This window comes from Engraulis encrasicolus, chromosome 6 (assembly GCF_034702125.1).
Source record: "Engraulis encrasicolus isolate BLACKSEA-1 chromosome 6, IST_EnEncr_1.0, whole genome shotgun sequence".
In the NCBI taxonomy this organism is placed as follows: domain Eukaryota; kingdom Metazoa; phylum Chordata; class Actinopteri; order Clupeiformes; family Engraulidae; genus Engraulis; species Engraulis encrasicolus.
In genome coordinates this window covers 4,740,902-4,765,012 of record NC_085862.1, presented here as the reverse complement: position 1 = coordinate 4,765,012, position 24,111 = coordinate 4,740,902, and the positions used below count along the sequence as shown (strand labels likewise).

General features: G+C 43.6%; 1 protein-coding gene across 4 annotated transcripts in view; it reads right to left on the bottom strand.

The window, feature by feature from the left end:
• The window catches only part of arhgap45b (Rho GTPase activating protein 45b), a 44,630-nt gene extending 21,286 nt beyond the window's left edge, over window positions 1-23,344 (bottom strand). The window contains exons 1-9 of one of the 4 annotated variants that reach the window (XM_063200492.1): window positions 22,870-23,344; window positions 20,204-20,642; window positions 12,264-12,407; window positions 11,542-11,626; window positions 7,974-8,046; window positions 7,296-7,368; window positions 6,811-6,945; window positions 5,802-5,863; window positions 4,649-4,759 (exon numbers count right to left, since the gene is read on the bottom strand). In XM_063200492.1, coding sequence (XP_063056562.1) covers window positions 4,649-4,759; window positions 5,802-5,863; window positions 6,811-6,945; window positions 7,296-7,368; window positions 7,974-8,046; window positions 11,542-11,626; window positions 12,264-12,407; window positions 20,204-20,642; window positions 22,870-23,274 — 1,527 coding nt within the window. In that variant the 5' untranslated portion in view covers window positions 23,275-23,344. Of the gene's footprint in view, window positions 1-4,648; window positions 4,760-5,801; window positions 5,864-6,810; window positions 6,946-7,295; window positions 7,369-7,973; window positions 8,047-11,541; window positions 11,627-12,263; window positions 12,408-20,203; window positions 20,643-22,206; window positions 22,841-22,869 lie in introns of those variants that run through there. The other 3 variants (XM_063200493.1, XM_063200494.1, XM_063200495.1) reach the window with 3 other exon arrangements.
• Window positions 23,345-24,111: the final 767 nt, after the last annotated feature.

The following is a 24,111-nucleotide window of genomic DNA, read 5'->3' as shown; positions in this document are numbered from 1 at the left end:
TCCATTCTTTAGTTACTGGCAGTAGAACATGGGATGACACCACCAAAAAAGCACTGTTTTTTGACCCAAAAATGCTACACTTCTGTGTCCATATTTTTGCTTGCAGGATAACGTATCTTTTTAGTGTTCATGTTTGGTTTACAGCATTTCCATGAGTTTTGAAAGATGCTTAACTTAAATCTGCTGTATACCAGGCTCAAAAAATCCCATAGTACCTCAAAATGAAGGAGTCCAATATGGCCGCCATCACCAGAGATATACAGTACATGTCTGTGATTAAACAAGGTCATCTCTTCAATATATTATGCCAGCTATAGGTTTTCATACATGGGGAATTCATTGCTGTGCTCGGGTTTAAGATTTGGATGAAAACACATGATTTAGACCTGCATACATGTTTAAGACTGTTAATAAATTGATCATTTATATTGGAATATTTCCCCTATTTCAATTTAATCCGGCATTAATTAAATGTATTGGTCTTAGATAACATATCTTGTTTTCGAATAGGCCCCCGGTAGAGTCCATTACAATACGAACACTGTCACTGAAGAGACAACACTTACTACCCACATACACTACATTCACTCCCTCATCCCCACCCTGTCGCCACTCTTAATGTAAATAACAATCAAGCATAACATTGCAATGTTCGGACGGACCACACATTGAGAGAGTACATACACACACAAGTGTGGCAGAGAAGACATTCTTATTGGAACACCAACGTACACATACAGGCGCTTTAATATACACTCAGGCAGATTTCAATTCAATAATTGAGTCATTATACCATGATGAAATGTTTCCATCTCAAACCACGTCCCATGCTCCCATCTTTTCAACCATAAAAGTAAGTGCACACACACGAGTCTGCCTAAATAATTCTTTTTATACAACTTTACAATGGAAATCACTGTTTGCCAATTTTATTGATGTGCTCATTCAATCTATGAATAAAGGAGGATTGAGTGGTGAGCTGATGTGTAGAATAGAATAGAATAGAATAGAATAGAATAGAATAGAATAGATTGGAATAGAATAGAATAGAATAGAATAGAATAGAATAGAATAGAATAGAATAGAATGGTGTTTGTCACTATGCACATGTTCAATGAGATTGAAAGCAACACACTTCAGAGCACACATTTAATTCACAAAACAGTTTTGGTGAGCAGAATATACAATTAGTAGTGCCAAAAAAAACCATGAACAGAGCAGGGAGTGCATACGGTGTGTGTGTGTGTGTGTGTGTGTGTGTGTGTGTGTGTGTGTGTGTGTGTGTGTGTGTGTGTGTGTGTGTGTGTGTGTGTGTGTGTGTGTGAATATATACACAGAGGACATACTCATGTATTGGTACTCATGTCATACTCATTGGTATCCAAGAGTTATTGCATCGATTGTCTTGCTCAATGTAGATTAGGTGGCCCACTCTGCAAACACAACTATTTTACATTGTGCTGTATCAATTAGTCTATTGCAGAACACCAGATGGATGGAAAGAGATCATTGGATTGAGGGATACCAATGAATGGTCATTCTGTGCATGTGCGTGTGAAATGTGGTTATGGCCCTTTGTTGAGTTGTTTGGTCCTTGCTTTGACACACCTGTACCAAGAGGACAGCAAGGCAAAGAGCTGAGGACCCGGTTGGAGGCTGTCCTAGATAATGTTTTAGCTCTGTTGATGCAGCAGGAGGATTAGAGAGGGGCTAACTTTTTTCCTCTTGTAGGTGTGCCTCCTGAAGGCCGCAATTATCTCTTTGGTTTTCTTTGCATTCAAAGATACAGAAATTATTCTCTGCATATCAGACTACCACCTTTTGCTGGCCACAGCAACTTCCATCTGGAGCTACGCCATAGGCATAGAGGTCCAAAAGAGTGGAGTTATTTAAAGAAATCCTTGCACTTATGACACATTTTGTGTCACATTTGTCTGAGCTGCGCTTTAACTATTCACAGATTCGAAAAGTGACTCATTGGAGCAGTCATTGTTGCTGAAAGAACTACTTTTTCACTTATTTAACTTCTCACCACCATACATTTTGACTGTGTCACATCTCTGAAAAATCAGTGATCCTGATTGGTTCTACGGTATTGTGGTTTGCGATCAGGGCGAATCCGAAGGATGAAAAAGTGAAGAAAGTGAAAGCCCATTGGGAAACGCCAACTCCCATTGTCATTGTGACACAGCACTCCACAGCACACAAGTGAACACTGCACACAACGAAATTGAATTTATGCCTCACCCGTGCAAGGGGGCAGCCCTCAGTGGCGCCCCATGGGGAGCAGTGCGGTGGGACGGTACCATGCTCAGGGTACCTCAGTCATGGAGGAGGATGGGAGAGAGCACTGGTTGATTACTCCCCCCACCAACCTGGTGGGTCGGGAGTCGAACCAGCAACCTCTGGGATGCAAGTCTGACGCCCTAACCGCTCACCCATGACTGCCCAGGATTATAGGTTATCTACTGTACGTGATGGAGTTGTAATCCCATGTGAGGGAACCAAGTGATAGGTGAAGCTTAGATGATGGAGCACACTGGATGAGAGAAGCACAGTTGTGTGAGGGACACCATGGGGGTGAAGTGCAAGTAAGGGGAAGGCAGCGTGATATTGACCATCACTAGGGTTGTGGGTGTGCTCTGACTGTCCCACTTATGATCCAAGCCCTTTGGAGTAGAAGTCAGAGCCCTAGGTTAACTTATTCTCAATTACCTCTCCTCCTCTCCAGTGATTTTGAAGGAGTTGTTCGCTTAAATGCGACAGCTATGTACAGTATGCCCAAGACAAATTTATCTTATTTGCAGCAACTGAATGACTCCATGTACTCCATGCCTCTTCTTGCAGATCCAGAGGGGGATGAGGCACTCCTTGGGGCGAGCACAAGTTGTGATGTCTTTTCATGCTTCGTGAATGGCAGATACAGGAGTAGTGGGACTAATGCCCCATTCAATTTCATCCATCCCGTTTCAGTGACTGACAGGAGGACAGGGTGGAGTAGTATGTGATCCTGCCTCAGTACATTGGCTTGATAATGAGGGGGCACAATATGCCATTGTGTGGCTTCTGATGTAGATAGCAAAGACTCTATGACTAGGACTAATCACTGCAAAACAACTCCATTGCTTTCGCTACATCTGCAGCAAAATTACAATGTAGTGCCTGGTGTTATGTAGTGTCTAAACATGTAGTGGCCGAATCACTGAGTAGGAGGAGCTTGATAATGATTGGAGATAGCCTAACTATCAAGAAAGTAAATATTTCACAATGACATCAACCTGTCTTTTGTTCCACCTTTCACCTTTCTACCGTTCAAGGATTTAATCTAAACAAGGCAATAAAATCAGCAGACAATAACTTCCCAAAACTAGATATTCATATTAGATGAAGGTACATTCAGGCATACAGACTTATCTGTGTATAGTTTTGTCATAATGGAAGAGGTGGGCTGAGGTGAACACATTTCATTGTGCATAAGCAATTGAAATAAGACAAAACATTTCAATAGAAATTAGCCTGTCAGTTAATTGGCATGAAAAACAATGGTTGTAAACATGAATTCAGACTACACTGAACTGCCTGACTACACTGACTACCTTTGATTATAATTTTAAATTTGATTACATACATTATTTCCCCATGTATGAAAAGAAAACATATAGCTACATAATGTTTTTAAGAGTTCACCTTGTTTAATCAAAGATATGTATATCTCTGGTGATGGCGGCCATATTGGATTCCTTCATTTTGAGGCATTATAGGAAATTTCTGAGCCTGGTATACAGCAGATTTGAATTGAGCATATTTCAAAACCCATGGAAATGCTGTAAACCAAACATGAACACTATAAAAAGGCACTTTGTCCTGAAAGAAAAATATGGACACAGAAGTGTACTATTTTTGGGTCAGAAATCAGTGCTTTTTTAGAGGCGTCATCCCATGTTCTACTGCCAGTAACTAAAGAATGGAAATAGGTAGACACAAACTTCTTTTTTCAGGTGAAAGTAGATAGTTCAGTGCAGTTTGTGGTAGTATTGGTGTTCACAAAGACATCAGACATTATTTTCTGTGGATCTTGAAAGTTTGATCATAATGCTAAAAATCGTTGACAATATGAGGCTCCCTGTTTTAAAAAAGCTGCCAGACAATTATATAAGCATTTTCTTCAAATCTGACCTTAAATCTGATGACAGAATGGGGTTCCCCATATATGAAAACATAAAAATAAGTCTTATTTTCACATTCATACCTTGTATAGTCAAAAAGAAAAGGGATTGCGAGATTTTAACCTGGTGTCGGCGGCCATATTGGATTTTGCCCGTTTGAGGCATTTCCGTACATTTTTGCGCCCGGTATACAACAGATTTGGATTCAGCACCCTTGAATACCCCTAAATCATACCAAAAATTAACACACTTTGCCTTCAGGGTTCATCTTTTGGGAAAATTGACCCTGACTACTAAGCTAGTGAAAGTCAATGGATCCGTGTAGCATGCATGAAGGTTTTGTTGCATGTAATGGAGGTGCAGTTTACCTGGATGAAGGTTTTGTTTGTTTTGTGTGTGTGTGTGTGTGTGTGTGTGTGTGTGTGTGTGTGTGTGTGTGTGTGTGTGTGTGTGTGTGTGTGTGTGTGTGTGTGTGTGTGTACCTGGATGAAGGTTTTGTTCTGCACGGTGACTGAGGCCTGCTGCACTCCTGCACTCTGCTCCATGTCCTGCTCCAGGGCCTGGGAGTACACCGAGTACAGGGGCATATGGGGCTAACACAGAGAGGGGACAATTAGGACACCGAGTACAGCGGCATATGGGACTAATAGAGGGGGGACAATTAGGACACCGAGTACAGCGGCATATGGGACTAATAGAGGGGGGACAATTAGGACACCGAGTACAGCGGCATATGGGGCTAACACAGAGAGGGGACAATTAGGACACCGAGTACAGGGGCATATGGGGCTAACACAGAGAGGGGACAATTAGGACACCGTGTACAAGGGCATATGGGGCTGACACAGAGAGAGGGGACAATTATATTAAGACTGGGAGTGTGTGTGTGTGTGTGTGTGTGTGTGTGTGTGTGTGTGTGTGTGTGTATGAGAGTGTACACCGAGTACAGGGGCATATGGGGCTAACACAGGGGGGGGGGGGACCACACAACAATTAGGACACTGTGTGTGTGTGTGTGTGTGTGTGTGTGTGTGTGTGTGTGTGTGTGTGTGTGTGTGTGTGTGTGTGTGTGTGTGTGTGTGTGTGTGTGTGTGTGTGTGTGTGTGTGTGTGTGTGTGTGTGTGCGTGTGTTTGTGTGTGTTTAGTGTTTTGGTATCAAATCTTCACGAGTAAACACAAGAGCCCTGGTAAAAGGGGACAGTGAAGTTAAATGGCGTAGAACTAAATTCAGCCAAATGGTGTTTGTCCATTAGAGGAGCTAAGTCCTGGAATAACACTACCAGCTCACATCAGACTGTGTGACAATATCCAACACCTTCAAAAATGACCCTTAAACAGTGGCTGAAAACAAACCAGACATGCTCTCATTGATTAATAGGATGAACATTGTTTTACTTATGTAGTTGATGTTTGTGATGTGTGGGTTAATGTCTTCTGTCATGCTGTACTGTTTGTTTCATTGTTATTTTTCTTATAATGCAAAACTGCCTGAGGACAAAGGATGAAATCTACCAACTATGCCAACTCGGGGAATATTTATATTGATGACTTTTTTTGGTGATGTATGGATTAATGTGCATTGTCCTAATCAAATGAACAAATGAATGAAATCAAGAGTTGTGAGTGAGATATTACCAGCGTGATGCTCTGCTTCGAAGACTGATAGAGTCTGTGTAGGCCCTTGGCAAACTCCACCTCTGAAACCACATACACAAGTCATATTTATAAAGCAAATCTACAGGACATTTTCATTTACACATGTCAATGAAAACATCACTACGTTTACATGATGTTTTTAAATCCGAATTGATAATTCAGAATTAAAACAGTTCTGTCGAGTTTACTTTGATCCTTCCTTTAACTCCACATTAAGAGGCATTTACATAACGTTTTCAAAGCTGAATTAAGCTTTATTCAGAATTAAATGCAATTAATGCCGAATGAAATGTCCTAGGTAAACGCAAATGAACAGTTGTGCACAAAGTATTCTGCTTTTCAACAGAATAATCAGTATCGAGTTCCGGAATACTCAGTTAACGTATGGAACAGTTTCTGAAAACAGAATATTCCAGGAACACGGGCAGAGTTGGAATGCATAGAGTGTTTACACATCTTGTGCACAAACCGAATACTGCCAACATTCAGTTTAAAATGGGAATTTTCCGCCTTTAACTGCACTCAATACTCATAAGAACAGTATTGCTTAAAAGGGACACTGTGCAAGATTTTTAGTTGTTTATTTCCAGAATTCATGCTTCCCATTCACTAATGTTACATTTTTCATGAATACTTACAACCACCATCAAATTCTAAGTATTTATTATGACTGGAAAAATTGCACTTTTCATACAGTCATTTTTGCAGCTAAAAATGGCTGTTTACTAAGTAATAAACGTATATTTCCTAGTATGGCCCAAGTACAGTCATGAAAAGATCAAATTTGGCAATAGGCAGCACAGTTTCAATGAGCAGCATAGTTGCAGTACATTTTTAACCATTTCCTGCACAGCGTACCTTTAAGTATTGTAGGCAACTCCACAGTATTGTAGGCTAGGCTTACCCAGAGCAGTGCGTTTCTCAGCATAGCTGATCAGTATTGCTTAAGTATTGTAGGCAACTGAACAGTATTGTAGGCTAGGCTTACCCAGAGCAGTGCGTTTCTCAGCGTAGCTGATGAGGTCCTTCATGTATTTGGAGATGGTCTTGGCGTAGGCCAGCGCGGTGTCCACCCCTCCCTCACTACGCTGCAGGATGATGTCCACCTCCTCAGGACTCGTGCCTGCACACACACACACGCGCAGACACACACACGCGCAGACACACACACGCGCACAGACACACACACACGCACGCACGCACAGACACGCACACGCACGCACGCACGCACAGACACGCACAGACGCACAGACACGCACGCACAGGCACGCACGCACACACACGCACGCACGCACAGACACGCACGCACGCAGACACGCACGTACGCACAGACACGCACAGACAGACACAGACACAGACACAGACACAGACACAGACACAGACACACAATGATCAATGGATGGATGGATTGAATGAGTGGATTATTCCTTATCCATTGATGAAAGTGTATTAGAGTATTAGAGGAGTACATACCACTGTCAAAGAGGTCGTTCCTCATGGGAGTGTCCAGTCCGTGTGATGACGCTCCGTACAGGTTCTCCATAGACTACACAGGAAACAACAGACGGGTGTACTGAGAAGCTGCTTCAGGAGGAAACCAGTTAAAGTTAAGAGGTAAATCACCTAATAGAAGAGCCTGGACTACAGGCCTCCAAGCCTGAACCAACTTCTTAGTATAGGCACCATAACACTACAACTTACCTACTGGGATTGTTTTTCAGAAGTTGCAGTTTAACGCAAGAAAGTAAACATCATATCGAAACTGCACTCTGGCAGTGGGGTCAAACTTTACAGCAGAACAGCTGAATCCCATAAAAAAATCCTCCTCCGGCTGTTGAAGACTTTGAACAGTCTTCAAAATAATTTACTACTTAGAGAGCACACTCACCAAGATTTGAAAAGTAAAATCATCCATGGGCTTGTGTATGTGTCTTGTATGTGAAATAATTATTCAACACATTCTATGAATTTGCAAAGGTGTAGGTTTGGCTTGAAAAGTGGTGGGGAAATGCATGTGGCAAGTTTTTCATTATATTTGTGAAAAAGTGGTGGCGGCATGTCCCTGTGGTATGGACATGTCCCTACCGTCCACACCAAAAAATATGCCCATGTGTACACACACACACACCCTCCCTCCCTCCCTCTACTTACCCTGCTTTTCTCTGTGGGCGGTACAGACAGGAGGGAACTGCTGTCCAACTCCCCCATCAGCAGCTCTGAAACACTACACACACACAATCAAACGTCAACACTACTGGGACAACACACACAACACACAGCAGACACAAAATCAAATGTCAACTGCAGAGAGACAACACACACACCAAGTCAACACTACTGAGACAACACACACACACCACCACGTCAACACCACTGATACAACACACACGCACACGTCAACACTACAGACACACAACACGTCAACACTAAAGACACACATCATATGACAATACTACAGAGACAACACATAAATCAAATGTCAACACCACAGAGAGATAACACACATCTCTCTCAACACTACAGAGACACAGACACAACACATCAAATGTCAAGACTAGAGAGAGACATTACACACACACAGCAGATCAAGACAGATCATCAGACCAGTCAACACTACAGAGAGAAAACACACATACATCTTTCATCTACTACAGTGTACACAATTTGTAGCAAACATACAATAAGGCATATCCCCAAAAGCAAGTTTAGTCAGTGCTTGCCTCTGTTTACAAATGGTAAACGTTTTGAAAGGAGAGTCACTCGGCTTGGAGCATAAAAAAAACACATAGCCTCTCCTGTAGAAGATCTGCCACTCACTCATCCTCTGGGTTACCTTATCCAAGCTACTCACCCTCTGGGTTACCTTATTATCCAAGCTACACTCATCCTCTGGGTTACCTTATCCAAGCTACACTCATCCTCTGGGTTACCTTATCCAAGCTACACTCATCCTCTGGGTTACCTTATCCAAGCTACTCACCCTCTGGGTTACCTTATCCAAGCTACTCATCCTCTGGGTTACCTTATCCAAGCTACTCATCCTCTGGGTTACCTTATCCAAGCTACTCATCCTCTGGGTTACCTTATCCAAGCTACTGCCTTAACCTACACACCGCCAGGACCTCACATTGTAAATATAGCACCACTGACCTACTATCCACGTACTGTAGATATACTGTAGCACCACTTACTAAGAGCCAACTTTAACAAATAAAACATTTAAAAAAAAACACAAAAAAAACACATTGTTAAAACTTCACAACCACAGGAAAGTTTGTTGATTGGGTTGTCTTGGCAAGATACCACGTGCCGGACCACGGCTTAAGTGCCCTTGAGCAAGGCACACAACCCCTACACTGCTCCCCGGCCGCCGCTCAGCAGGCAGCCCACTGCTACGGACTAGTGTTTGTACTTCAATGTGATTCACTAGTCCAAATGGAATAAAGTGCAGAGAAAGAATTTCCCCTAGCGGACCGAAATTGGCTTCGTTTAAGATGTGACAAGTCAATTAATCAAGACAGAACAAGCAGCTTTCACTTCTTCAGCATCACACTCCACTCCACTCCGCTAAATGATATTGACCACACAGAGAGCCTGATATGACCACATCCTATAATGTGGGGTGGTCTCCAGCCACTCAAAAGACTAGGGTACATCTGAAAGTCGCTACTGCCTTCATACGTAGAAGGCAAAAATAAGGAAGCGCCCATGTAATACATCCGAATAGAGATTGCCAACGTGACGTCATTGCCCCAACCAAATTTACTTTCAGGTGTGTTTTTTCTTGTTTACACGATTAGGATTGGCGGATCAAGGCCACTTTTTAACAAGCGCTAGAATTTGATTTGCCCAAGATTGGGGCAAAAGGCGTTTCCGACCCATTTGTCATGCGTCTTAGCAATCTCTATAGCCTAGTAAGCCTTCAACCAGGACGCAAAACGTACCCGGATTACTTTCTATATCTGATCATGTTTACGATCCCATCGCTCTCTCCCAATAATTTCCTGTCCACCTCTTCCAAATAAAGGCATAAAGACTAAAACTCAAAATAGCATGTTTCTATGTTCAATCCAGAGTGTCTTTTTTTATTTGAAAGTCAGTATGCTAGATTGAGGACTCAATTCTGGGAGAAAAATTCTCATGTTCTCCGTTCATGCTCTTTGTGTAACCTTTGACACTCTGCAAACTGGCGAATGATGTGTGCAAAAGTATACAGTCGAACAGTAGTGCCCCTCTGTGCTGTATTCATGATTGAACCAAAACCACACATATTTCACAACACACTTCTCCAATGAGCAATGCGGAAAAATACTGTCAGCAACATCCCCTTTGCAACAGGTCAACCTGACAACACAGACCTTTTGACTGACAGTCGCCCTTCATACATTGAGACTAATAAGCATTTGATCCCTTGCTGATTGAGTAGCAATACACCTTCCATTAAAAATACAGACTGATCATGTCTTTATTAGTGGACAAAACAACATAATCGGCAAGGAATCAAATACTTATTTGTCTCACTGTATATCTGACAGAGCCTGACAAGCCAGACCATTCATTTTGAATTACAATTTAAATTAATTCATAAATGGTCTGATTACGCTTCTCTGGGGAGGGTTTTCAGTCGACCGCCAAATGGGCAGTGTTACCAGCCAATAAGCAAATGCACTTGGGAACACAATAACATAGGTCATGAACGTCAACTGTCACCGACTGCCCAGAGCTAATTTCAAACCAGAGCCGAGCTCACTCCTCCCACCCAAGTGCCCCAGGGCATCAAGGATCCAGAGTAATTACGAAGTAATTAATGTGTTCTGGTAAATTCAGCCTATATCTTACCTGCTACTCTTGCGCATCACAGGAAGGGGTAGGGACAGCCTGTGTAAGCTCCTCAGCATCCTTCACACTGTCAGAGCACAGCCCCTCAACTAATACAATACTGTATATCAACAACCTCCGTCTGAAATCCCACAAAACACGTCTCTGCAATCGAGGGAGCCAACAGATCTGTCTGCATCAGGATCATAAGAGGCGGTCTGCACACTTCCTATTTAGCGTCTGAACTCGGCCCCCCTTACCTACAGTACAGTATGTGGCTCATTCAGCTAGTGTTCTATTGTTATCTGGTCTCCTACCTGGTTTTCCATACTGTGTGTGGAAGAAGTCCATAAAGGATTCCACTACTGGAATATGCAAAGTGTTATTGCCCACCACCTGCCGTAGCTGATTTTATTTGGTAACTACTTCTGGAAACTTCTTGTTTATGTTTAGCAAACGGGCAGGTAGCTTCTGATAGAATGTTTAGACATACAGTAGCAAATGCCAACACCGTGCTCACTGTAAAACTGTTATGATAGAAGACAAGCTGTGTTGAAAAAAATTGATTATAAATCGATTCACACATTAATTTCCAATAATCGATTTATCCATCCAAAAATAGATTTGAAATTTGAATCGATACCCAGCTCTAGATACAAGCAAGCCCAAGGTGATGGAAACAGATGCACTCCATCTCATGCAACAGATATGGCCTGATACAACACCAAATGGCTGACATGGTTTCAGGTTGTTTCAGGCACGTATCCTTTCCACTTCCTGTTTCTCAAAGGGAGCTTTTGTCATGCAAAGTGGCCTTTTAGTCAATCCTTCAGCATATTTTCTGATTCTCATGCCGTATTTGTAGCCACGGATGTCATAAAGCACAGAGGTGGCCTCTTACTTGCTACTGAAGGCAACAGCGATGGTCTCGATGGCTTTCTCAAAGTCCTTCTTTTCCACATCGTTGCTGGTTTCATAATGGAATCCTGTGAACAGCACAAAGAGACAGGGATCAGTCTGACTTAGCAACTGTATGTTATACTGTTGATTTGGCTATAATGAACTTGGACTTGTAGTTGAAGTTGGTTGACATCCGTCCTGTGATTGAATGTATTGTTTCTTTACTTAAAAATTGGCAGAGCACCAGCATCATCATAATTGTTCTGTTTGTGTAACATTTGTTTGACTGGGAGGCTAAAGGTTGACATGTAAAGTCATTCATCTCATGGGTCTAAAAGGCAAAAGTGCATGAATACAACTGTGTGCGGGGCACCTTTCTATATTTATGCAACTGACTTGCGAAGACAAATCGCAAATCCCAATTAACCTCCACATACTGCATGTTTATGCGTGCGCACACACGCGCACGCACACACACGCGCACACGCGCACGCGCACGCACGCGCACGCACGCGCACGCAAGCACACGCACACGCACACGCACACACACGCACGCACGCACACACACACGCACACACGCGCACACACGCGCACACACGCGCGCACACGCACGCACACGCACGCACACGCACGCACACGCACGCACACGCACGCACACGCACGCACACGCACGCACACGCACGCACACACACGCACACACACGCACACACACGCACACCTTACCTTTGACCTTGGAGATGAGTTTCCCGGCTGCAGTGAGGGTCTCTACTGTGTTGAGTAGCGGGTACATGGCGATCACCTGTTTGAAGACGCGCAGCACCTCCCCCAAACACTCATGGGCCAGGGGCCGCCTGTTCTCCAGCTTACCTGCATGGGAAGAACCACAATGGATAGTAACTTAGTGATAGAGAAGAGAGATGTTCCGCTGGCCTATTGTTTCCGGGTTCTACTGTCGCAAGGTGGGAAATCCCCCTTTAGGCAGACCTAAGGACTGTTCTATTCATTCTAGGAGCATTATGACACGCCCCTTTAGGCAGACCGGAACCTGGTCACGTTAGGTGCCAATAGAAACCTATTATGTCGGCGTATCTCTATATACTTAAAAAATCTCTGGTGATACTGTACCATTTTTAGAAATAAGATTATTTTATACCTCTCCTCGAGTTAAAAGACTGAGTTTTACTTTTCTCCTGTACTTTCAACCGTTCTCCGAGTATGGCAGAGCAAATTTTACCTCCAAGCTAGCAGTTAACATTGAGTCCTATGAGAGCAGCTAGCCACAAGCTAGTCTCATAGGAGTTGGACTCCATGTTAATTGCTATCTTGGAGGTAAAATTTGCACTGCCATACTCAGAGAACGGCAAGGAGTACAGAAGAAAAGTAAAAGTCCACCATTTAACTCAAGGAGAGGTATAAAGTAAGCTTATTTCCAAAAATGGTACAGTATCACTTTAAATTGATCATGGCATTCAACAGGGCAAGACAAAAGGGCTACTGGGTTGTGTGGCAAAATAAAAACAAATCTTGATCACAATTATTTTGGACAATATAAGATTTTTTCTTGTAGTTGCTCTCTCTCCGTCTACGTCGTCCTCAGACAAGCCTTCCATCATTGCTTCCAGTCATCCCAATTCTCCATACATCTTCTCACTTCGCTGCACAATGGATTCATTGTGTGTTTCTAGTTTAAAGGATTAAAGGATATCATATTATATTGTCCGAATCTAGAACCTGAAATGGACTCGTGCATTTGGCCTATTTAGACACTTTGCTCTGAAGTGAAGTGAAGTGTAATGTTCTAGAGTAAATAGTTGTTTCAACTTGATTATATGATTATGGAGATCACTCGACAAAAATCACCGTCATAATTTGATTAATTGCACAGCTATAGCATTTAACAGTCAAACTGGTACATCAAAGTACAACTGGATCACCATAACACCAAACACTTGAATGTCATCTTGATCTGCCCCTTTCTCTTCCGTCACCTCTACAGCACGTTTCATATCATTTGCTCAAAAATATGTATTCATAAAAAAATCTGATTTGAATCTGATCTATTTTGGGTAATGTCTATGGTAAACAAGAGTGGGCAGGGCAACTCCCCTCGACTTGAGGCCAGATGAGATCAGATGATGAGTGGATGAGAAAGCATGAGGAGAGGAGAGGAGAGGGCTCCTCCTGACACAAGCACAGATTGTTGCATAACAGGCCACATAGACTAAACATGTGACACGCAAGACCAGACGCGTGAAGTGAAGAGAAGTCAAGACAAGCAGTCAGCCAGTCAGTCAGTCATTCAGTCACCCTGCTGCTCTGGGGTGCATTTCTGGAATGCGAAGTTGCTAACTATGTTATCTACATTGTTGGTTGCAATACAATTTCCTAGCGACAACTACCGAAGTTGCTGACGGCTAACAACTACGCTTTCCAGAAATGCACCCCTGCTGTTCTCTGAGCTGCACTCCAGAGCTTTGAAGCCTGCTGCTGCTGCTGCTGCTTCAGTGACACCTCTGCAAACCCACTTCCCCTTCCCTTTGGCCTCGCAACAAGACTCACAGCATCCTGTGTGCCCTCACGCGCACACGGGCACACACGCCCGCACACGCGCACACACACATGCGCACACGCACGCACACATTCGCACACACGCACAGCCTCTGTGACAGTTACAACAGTCAAGGGAAAAAGTCGTGTTAAAAGGAGAACTTCTGCCAATTTCAATATGCTGTTGTATTGCTCATGCTACCCTTGACTTGTCAGTACCCGGTGATGCTGCATTTTTCGACTCAACCCTTTCCGAGATCTGAGCTATTCTAATGGGGGAAGACTTTGTTTATATTAAAAACTTGGGCTTACATTAAAAACTATTCCAACCATCATCCCCAAAGTTATTGCTGTTTGCAAATTGTCTGCTGATGTTGCATAACCTTTTGGATGTTATTGGGAATAAATCAAGATGTTTTTTTTAAATGTACACCTGCCCCAATCACAATGACCAGGATCTCAGAAAAAAAAATCTCAGGTAGGTGCCTACAGACAAGTCTAGGGTAGTGTGAGCATTATAACTGCATATCGACATTGGCAGAAGCTATCCTTTAAAAGGCCTTAGACTAAGGGGTGGGGATCCTTTGTCTCAAGGGCCGTTTAAGTCCATTGAGGTTGTCTTATCTGGCCCCCGACATAATCTTAATGTTATGTTTTAGGTTTTAATATTTCTCCTGAAATATGACATGTTTTGTACAGAAATGTTAGAAATTACAATTGCAATACAGCTAAGTTATATTTCCATGGGACGTAGTGAAGGTGGGATCTGGTAAAGGTGGCCACCTTCAGTATAGGCCTAAAGTGCAAGGGGAAATCCTAGTGAGTGTTATAGTACTAGCCTGTTATGACAAACCCATAATACATCTCTTCATTCGTATTCGTGGTCTGGAGGCTCTTTGACCTGACGCGATTAGAAGGGTGGGAGGATTGTGCTCAGTTCTGGTTTGAAACGACTCAAACCAGAACTGAGCACAATCCTCCCACCCTTCTGATCGCGTCAGGTCAAAGAGCCTCCAGACCCTGTCATTCGCTTAATGGCAGTCTGCCTGGTAGCCGACTAAAAATTCCAGAGAAAACAACCTCCAGACCATGAATACGAATCAAGAGAAGTACTGTGGGCGGGTCACCACCAGGCTATCATACTGCCCTTGGGGGACTTCATAAAATTTGAAGTGGCCCCTCGAATGAAAACTGTTCCCCATCCCAGGCAAGGCAATTTTCATGATGGCATGATAATTAAGTATAATCTAATCTAATATAATCTAATCCCTGCTCTAGACGGCCTAAAAGCGACAAGTCCAAAAACTAATAATTAGTGAATGACTTAGTATACAGCCCATTCAGTCGAAATGTCAAAAATCAACAGCTTTTATCTTGTCAACAAGAAACAGGCTGCATGCATCACAATTGGCTCAACGTGTGAAACGCTGACGTTCCTCCAAGCCTGAGTAATATTGTATGGGGACACAATATGAATTGAGGTCATGAGTTTTGAGAGTACAGAGCCCAGATTGAGGAGGCAGTGCAGCATATGCTTTCTCAGCATCTGATACAAAACCACATCTGTGAAATGTCTGCACCTATACCAGAGAGAGTAGAGAGAGAGAGGTTCCATTGGCCCATTGTTTCCTGGTTCTATTATGGCCCCCTTTAGGCAGACCTAGGCAGACCTAAGGACTGTTCTATTCATTGTAGGAGCATTATGACACGCCCCTTTAGGCAGACCGGAACCTGGTCGCGTTAGGTGCCCATAGAAACCTATTATGTTGGCATATCTCTATAGAATATCTCTGCCTATACTATACGAGAAGCTGCTCTACATGCGAAAAGGGCCTAGTGGGACACACCAGCTTTGGTTATGGTGGTGTTCCCTTTGCTTAGAAGGATCACGTCAAAATGTCACACTGTTTAAGATGGTTCACAAATGTTGACGCCTTTAATAAACAGTCAGTTGGAAAATCTGCATGTACTGATCTGATTTTTTTTTAAAGGTACACTGTGCAGGAAATGGTCAAAAAGGGTACCGCAACTTGAAGCTGGGCTGCCTAATGCCAAATTTGATCTTTTCATCAAAGTTTACGAAGTATTTAACTAATATTTTCTAGTATGGTCCAAGCAGTCATTTTGCAGCTAAAAATGGCTATTTCTGGAAATTCAAAATGGCGGACCATGTAGAAGATCCCCCTTTTCATGCAAGAAAAGTGCAATGTTTTCAGTCATAATGAATACTTAGAATTTTATGGTGGTGGTAAGTATTCATGAAAAAAGGTAACATTAATGAATGGGAAGCATGAATTCTGGAAATAAACAACTAAAAATCTCACACAGTGTCCCTTTAAATTACCTGATGAAGGTCTAAGACTGAAATGTAAACAAAGTTAAAGTGAAATGGCCAGTGTGTGGGAGGTAAATAGTTTTGTCTGATCAGCTACCTATGGGTCATCTCAAACACACCTGCAAAGTTCTACTGCTGTGGTGAAATTCCAACTTGCCCAAACTGTTCAACTCAAACATCTGTATGAGGATGAGAGGTTGAAGTGTTGACATTTTTTTCCCCTCGCTGACATTCCCTGGCCAAGATGAACACCTTGTTTACGCCTCATGGTAAAAAAAATACTGACTAGAAAGAATTCAAACCATCTTGTGGTCTCTCTGCAATGTGCAAAAGAGCATCTCTGCACTTTGCCTTGTATTGCGTTCGCCATTCTCACATGTGACCATGTACATGTTTATGGCCCTCATCGTTCTCGTGTGTGACCACCAAACGCTGAATGTAGACGTATGCCTTGAGAAAGCAAGCAAAGCAAAGCAATAAAGAAGCATGACCATGCAGTGTGTAGCTGCATGCCTTGAGAAAGAAAGTAAAGCAAAGTAGAGGGGGGGATATGGGGCATATACTACAAAGCTGGTTCAGGAATAAACCAGGTTAAGTTAAGAGGTAAATCATCTAACAGAAGAGCCTGGAGTCCTCGTGTTCTTAAGAATGAACCAGCTTTGTAGTACGATCTCCTGTGTGACCAAACTCTGTATGTAGCTGCATGCCTTGAGAAGGAAAGTGAAATGGGGGAATATGGCTCCTGTTGATCGTTCACAAGTGTGACCAAGAACGGTATAGAGCCGTGTGCCTTGAAAACGAAAGCAAAGTAATGAAAGGAGGTCACTTGCGCTCTAGCTTTCTTGGTGCTCACAGTCTGGGACTGTATTCAGTTTGGAGCAAGCTGGTCCACTTCAAAGGAGACTGGGCCAAGGACGACTGGAGCACACAGGATACGTTTTTCTGATTTTATTGTGGTGCGAGCATGACTAACGTTGAGACGCAGTGCGTCTTAATCAGAGTCCAAATCGTCGAAACGTTAGTCATGCTCGCACCACAATAAAATCAGAAAAACTTATCCTGTGTGCTCCAGTTGTCCTTGGCCCAGTCTCCTTTGAAGTGGACCAGCTTGCTCCAAACTGAAAGCAAAGTAATGTAAACGAGGGGGGATTATCATCTCCTGTTCATTGAGTTCATGGTTCACACGTCACCAAATTCTGTGTGTAGGTAGTGTATCTGCACACTTTGAGAAAGATAGTACTAGGGCTGTCCTAAACGATTATGTTTCTCCCGATTAAACTATCAACTATTTTTTTTGAATAGTCGATTAGTCAAACGATTATTTTTTCAAGTACTAGCACTTAAATCTTCAAGGAAATTGGGAAAAAAGAAATAAACTTTTAAAATTAGGTCCCTGAGCTCACAATGAGCTTTACATCATGATAGTAGCTTATTTAGTAAAGCAAGTAAAAACGCATTGAATTCAATGAAACGATTAGTCCACTATGAAAATTCTTGTTGACTAATTTTTATAGTCGATTAGTCATGAATAGTCGATTAATCGTCCCTGCCGTAGAAAGTACAGTAAAAATAGGGGAACATGCTTTCCTGCTCATCACACACACACACACTTCATTTATCTGCCTGCAATTGAGAAAGAAAGTAAAGCAGCGCAGTACAGGGGGAATGTGTAAGTAAGGAGTGCTCTGCTCCTGTGTGCTGTAAACAAGTGTTGGCTTCCTGCTCTGCATGGAGTGCGGTGCGCAGAAGCCACAGAGGCTGAGCAGAGCAGCCGGAGAGGAAGTGCACGACACGACACGACAAGTAACCAGGCACCGCCTCCAAAACACCCTACTCTACTCAGGTCAAACGTAACGCAACGTGGCCCAGAGAGAGAGAGAGAGAGAGAGAGAGAGAGAGAGAGAGAGACAAAGAGAGACAGAGAGAGACAGATAGAGACAGAGAGAGAGAGAGAGAGAGAGAGAGAGAGAGAGAGAGAGAGAGAGAGACAGATAGAGACAGATAGAGACAGATAGAGACAGATAGAGACAGATAGAGACAGATAGAGACAGAGACACAAACCAAGAAAAAGAAAGAAAGCAAGAAGATTGAAAGCAAGAAATGAAAGAACAGCCCCACAAAATACAACATCAAAGGAAAAAATGAGCAAAAGAGGAAGAGACATAGACAGACAAGTGTAGAACGTGCATGTGAGTGTGTGTGTGTGTGTGTTCATATGATTCCCCATCCCCCAACACTACTGTACCTCTACCTTCTAATTATCTCACCCTGTTGGCCACCACTTCACACAAGTTCAGACGCCAATCCACACCGCCCGCCATCGCCACTGGTCCATGGTGCCACTAAAAACATTAATTTAGAGCCTAGGCAGCAAACAGCAGCAGTCTCAGCCACCACTCTGCCCAGGGGTGGAGCGACGTATAGGGGGGGCGAGCAGGACATTTGCTCCTGGGCCCAGGGCCCTCCCGTAATGGTGGTGGCGGCCCTATTGAGGGCCTGGCAGGTTGTATGGGGGGCCTTATCAGTGTTTTGCCCTGGGGCCCTGTAAGCAACTGTTCTGCCACTGACTCTGCCTCACCTTACAAGTTAAAGATGGACCACCACATGCTGCTTGGGTGGACGAGTGAACAATACTCTTGGCAGCGTACAGCGTTCACAAGAGTACTATGTAAACTGTATTGTGGCAACTTGGATTGGACTGCATTATATTGTACTTCTTTTGAGTATACACACAGCCCATCTTTAACTTATAACTTTAAGTGTCTACTGTGTACTTTGTCCTGCACTCACTACAGCACCTGTTCCTGAGCTGTGCAGAGGAGTTTGAACAGAGATGGCTGATAAGGTAGACACTTCATAATGAGTTGCTTCCTGGCAGCCATAACACATAAGGCTCTAAACTGCAATCCTACTGTATGGCAGCCATCGCCAGGTCCCTGGGCTTTTACAAGACTAGGAGAACGAATGGAGTTGAAAGGCAAAGTCAGGCCCATTTAGGAGACTGGAATTGATCCCACCTCGTTGCATTGGTGAAGCCTTGGTGCTACGACTCATCTTGGTCTACTACATTTAAAATCTTTAGTTTGAGTGTTTTGTAGGGCTGGGTTCAAAAGATCGAATCTCGATCCAATATCGATTCACGCTCAAAAAGCGTGATATCGATTCACAACTTTGTGGATCGATCTTTTGCCGATGATTATAGGTGCCATTTTCTCAACCACATCCTTTAGCTCTCCTCCACATTCATTTTGGCAACATGCACAAACACACATGGCCTGTTCAAGTAAATAGTGCCACTCTTTTCCCACCTTTCCCTCTCATACCACGTTTTCCACTTCTTTCTCTCATACCAAGGCATTTCATGTTTGTTTGGGCATCAAATGCTGAGATATTTAGGCTTTTTAGAGCCGGTCTTAGAATTCTAAGCATAAATGGGTTAAAGTGACAACCCAGCAATACAGAAGATCGATATCGAATGGGATCGTGGATCGAATGGGATCGTGACCTTTTGGATCGGAATCGAATCGATCCAGGAAATTTGGATCGATTCCCAGACCGAATAACAAGTCATGTGATATTACTGGCTAAGTTTCTGCCGAGATGTGAGGTTTCATGCTAGGGATTTCGCATTGTACCCGAAGAGAGAATACTGTCATCTCAGCTCTTTTTGCCACCCAGCATTTCTGGCGCATGTGCAGTTTTGCGCACAGCGTGTTTACAAGATTCGGCCATTGAAAATCTTTCGTTTGAGCTTTTTGGGGCATTTTTGGTCCCGTCTCACCTTCTCCCAGCACCACGTCCTTGAGCTTCTCCACGGCCTCGGCGAATCGAGCCACGTCTCTCAGCAGCAAGGGGATGTCCTCCGCCTCGATGGACACCACCGACTCCACGCTCTCCTGCGACGGGCTGGGCACCAGCGTCCCTTTCTGGTGGTGGTGGTGGTGGTAGCCCTTGCTGAAGACCCAGGACTGCAGCGGGAAGCCCGCGGCGCTGGCGTGCCGACTGAGGGTGGACGGGCGTTTCAGGGGACCCCCTGAAACCGAAGACGACGCTGAGGCGCCCTGCCGGCCGTGCTGCACGTTGGGGGTCCCCGGGCAGGAGACGGTGCTGTTGCCGAAGCAGGGGGGAGAGAGGGTGGCGGCGGAGGAGGAGGAGAGGGTCGGGGAGGCGCCATCGGGGAGGTCGCCGGCTTTCTTTGGCTGCTCCTGGAGGGAGGAGAGCTGGGTTACACACAGGGGAGACGAGGGGAGACAGGACAGGCGGCGGTGAGAGCAGGCAGCGAGGAAATATTGGGTATTTCTCAAAACCTAGGCTGAATCTCAAATGGCGCACTTGTGCACTTCAGTGTTCAGGTTTCAGTGCGTATGCCGTATTAGTTACGCACTGAAACATAGTGCCCGAAGTGCACAAGTGCGCCATTTGAGATCCAGCCCTAGTCTGCACACTTCCAAGTGTGCTCAGCCTAATTAGTCACGCCCAGTGATTGGATACTCTTTGGTGAACTCTATGGAGTATCCAATCACTGTGCGTGACTAATTAGGCTGAGCACACTTGGAAGTGTACGCACTAGGTTTTGAGAAATGCCCACTGTTGTGCTCTGGATCAGGGATGGACAACTTTCTAGATAAAGAGGGCCAACATTTTTCATCGCCACCATCAGAGGGCCACATGACCACGCACTTCATCTACAAGAGAAGCTACAAAGTCATTTTATCTAGTCATCATTTTTTGGTACATTTATACTCAAATGTTTATTTAACCATGGCATTTTAAGATGTCCCCGATAAACAGCAAACAAGACCAAATGTTAAGCTTTAAAGAGAAGACAAATACAAGCACTGAGTGAGGAGGCGGGCCAGATGTGGCCCCCGGACCTCCAATTGTCCATCCCTGCTCTAGATGTTCAGAGAAATAAGCAGGTGCGTTGAATCCAAAAAGAACAGTTCCGGGGAGAGAGCAGGTTCGCACACTGAATAGGATACTAACGTCAAGCACAAGGAGTTTCCATTTTTCTTAGCATGCTCACTGATGCACTGATGATAGCAGAACATAAAACAGAACAAACAAACAAAAAACCTCCTTGTGCTTGACCTTAGTGTCTTGTTCAGTGTGTGAACCTGCGCTCACCCCTGACAGCAGGCCTTACATGCCCAGGAACAGACCGTCATCACTGGCAAGTTCCATTCTCCCGAGTTGAACTAAAGTTTCAAAGTTATTGTTTATGTCAGGGAAAAGCTTTTTCTCCTCTCTCTCTCACTCTCTTGATGGTCACCAAAACATTTGGTAAACACTGAGCTTGAAAGGAGACTCTTGTGTAATAGCCAAACTCACTTCCTATATACCCAGTCACACCCTAGAACTGAAACAACATGGAAGGAAGGGCACAATGAAAACCTGGTGCCAACACTCGTCTAAAACCCTCAGGTTGTGCCCTTGTGGTTAATTGCAAAAGCCAATTAGAAACAACTTTGTATGTACAAGATGTTCAAGTTGCCCTGAAAGCCTACCCCTTCCACCAATCACAGCACAGACAATACATCAGCACAGATAATTAATCAACATTTTGTCAAACTACTCAAACTCTTGCTGCTCTTGGAATTAAAGGCATACACCTGCTGCGTTTATGGCAGGTGTTTGAACCAATTAATGTTCATATGTAGCCGTGTCAATTTACAACCAAGCTGACACGTTTCATGTAATAACAAATGGCCTGTTTTATGAGCATGGCCTAAACATGTCCATACAATGTATTGAGCACACAATGTACACACAAAAAAAACTTACCTGTTTCAGCCAAATATTACGTTTATTTGGTAAAATGTCCAATAAGCCTTTAGAGTCTGCTTTCTTCACCCTTTGGCTAGTTGCATAGGGACTGTATGTGTTTTTACCAATAGTTCCACGTTTCAGCATTCTGACTCTCGCAACGTACGCCTACTCCAAATACTTAAACGCTTTTACTTACAACCTAATGGTAAAACTAACTACCCCACGGGCAGCATGGTTTCCACATTCAGCAGGCTATTTAAATAATGTTGACCCACAACTCGCAGTTTATCGCCGTTGTAATTTTACATTAAAAAATTATAGTAATCAATTTCTGGATACCTGAAACACATTCCGTTCCCAAATAAAGATCAGCCATGTACTTACGTAAACGTCAATCGAAGTCTATGTATGAAACAAACACGTTCACAGCAATTGTTAATTAAGTAGGAAACGTTTTAAAATAGCCAAACATCATTCTGGTTTACGACACAAAAACCCAGCCTGAAAAAAACTAAAAAGTCAACATTATCTATGCGCGCACGTGCGCACTATCGTTCATTTTGGCAAAATAAAACATTTATTTACTGAAAGCGACGAATCGTCCCTGGCACCGCAGTAAAAAGTCGGAAATTCGGTTGAGTGACAGGAGGAAACAGTGATGATACATGTGCAACTTACTGACGAGACGCTCTGAGACGAGGGACTTCCTGCTCGACTCCTCTTCGAAATGGATGGAGTCTTAATAATTTCCCGTTTCTTCTTGAACATTTTTATTTTAGTTTTCGATTCCCCTCCAATTTCTTTAAGTTTAACACACAGCCCCCCCACCCACCCCCCTACTTTCCAGTCAGGTGGCTTGGAGTAGTGACTTCTGGTAGTCTCTCTCCCATCAACTCCGATCGTTAGCCACGACAGCTGCCTCAATGTGTTGCTGTTGGCATCACTCCTTGTGTGTTGACGCCCTGCGTGATCACCAGTTCCAGTCATGGCTGCATCCGCTGTAAATGTGCGCCGATGGCAACCAGAGCGACGTGTGTGTGATGCACCACCATCATCCATTATGTGAGGTGGGCACAGAGCCATAAACTAAATTACAGGTTGATGTTGCGGAAAAGAGCAGGAACATAGTATTTAAGTCTCTAACAATTATTTTCCCCCTCACACCAATCTCATTCTCCACTACCAAGACGCGCGGCAAGCATGCAGTCAAAAGCTTGGGACTCTGGCAGCAGCAATCAAATGGATTATGGGCAACACCTGATCGGTAACCACCTGACCACTTAAATGAAAGTGAAGCTCTCCGCCCAGACAGCTGCTGGGTACCATTCCAAGAACAAGTTTAAGTGATAAACCTGGCTAAATTAACCTAGTAGGCCTATATGTGGTAAGCGGCAATAGATTCTCAACAGGTGTCCTTTTGCTCTTCTATTACATAATTTACCACTACTCAAAGTTCATTTAACCTGGTTTAATTTTACATTACATTACATTTAGCTGATGCTTTTTTATCAAAGCGACTTAAACTTATCTATTAAATACATGGCAGCCTATTGGTTACAGTCCCTAGAACAGTGTGGGGTTAGGTGCCTTGCTCAAGGGCACCTCAGCTGTGGAGTGTGGTGGGGATCTGATCTAAAGCCCATCTCCTTAACCACTAGGCTACCGCTGCCCCAAGTATTACTTAGGTTATCGGAATACTGTTCATCTCGTTAAATCACTGAAAATATCAACATCTTTTTGAGGCACCAAATTGCCTACAACAAAGTGAATTGGTGAACTTGTGTGCCTCTTAGCCCGTTATACACAGTGAATGATTGTTGTATGATTGTGTCATTTTTATGGCTCATTTCAAACCCATGGACATTTAAGCCTTAACAGTGTGTGTCTTTGCATGAAACAGTAGAAGTTAATCAATCTATT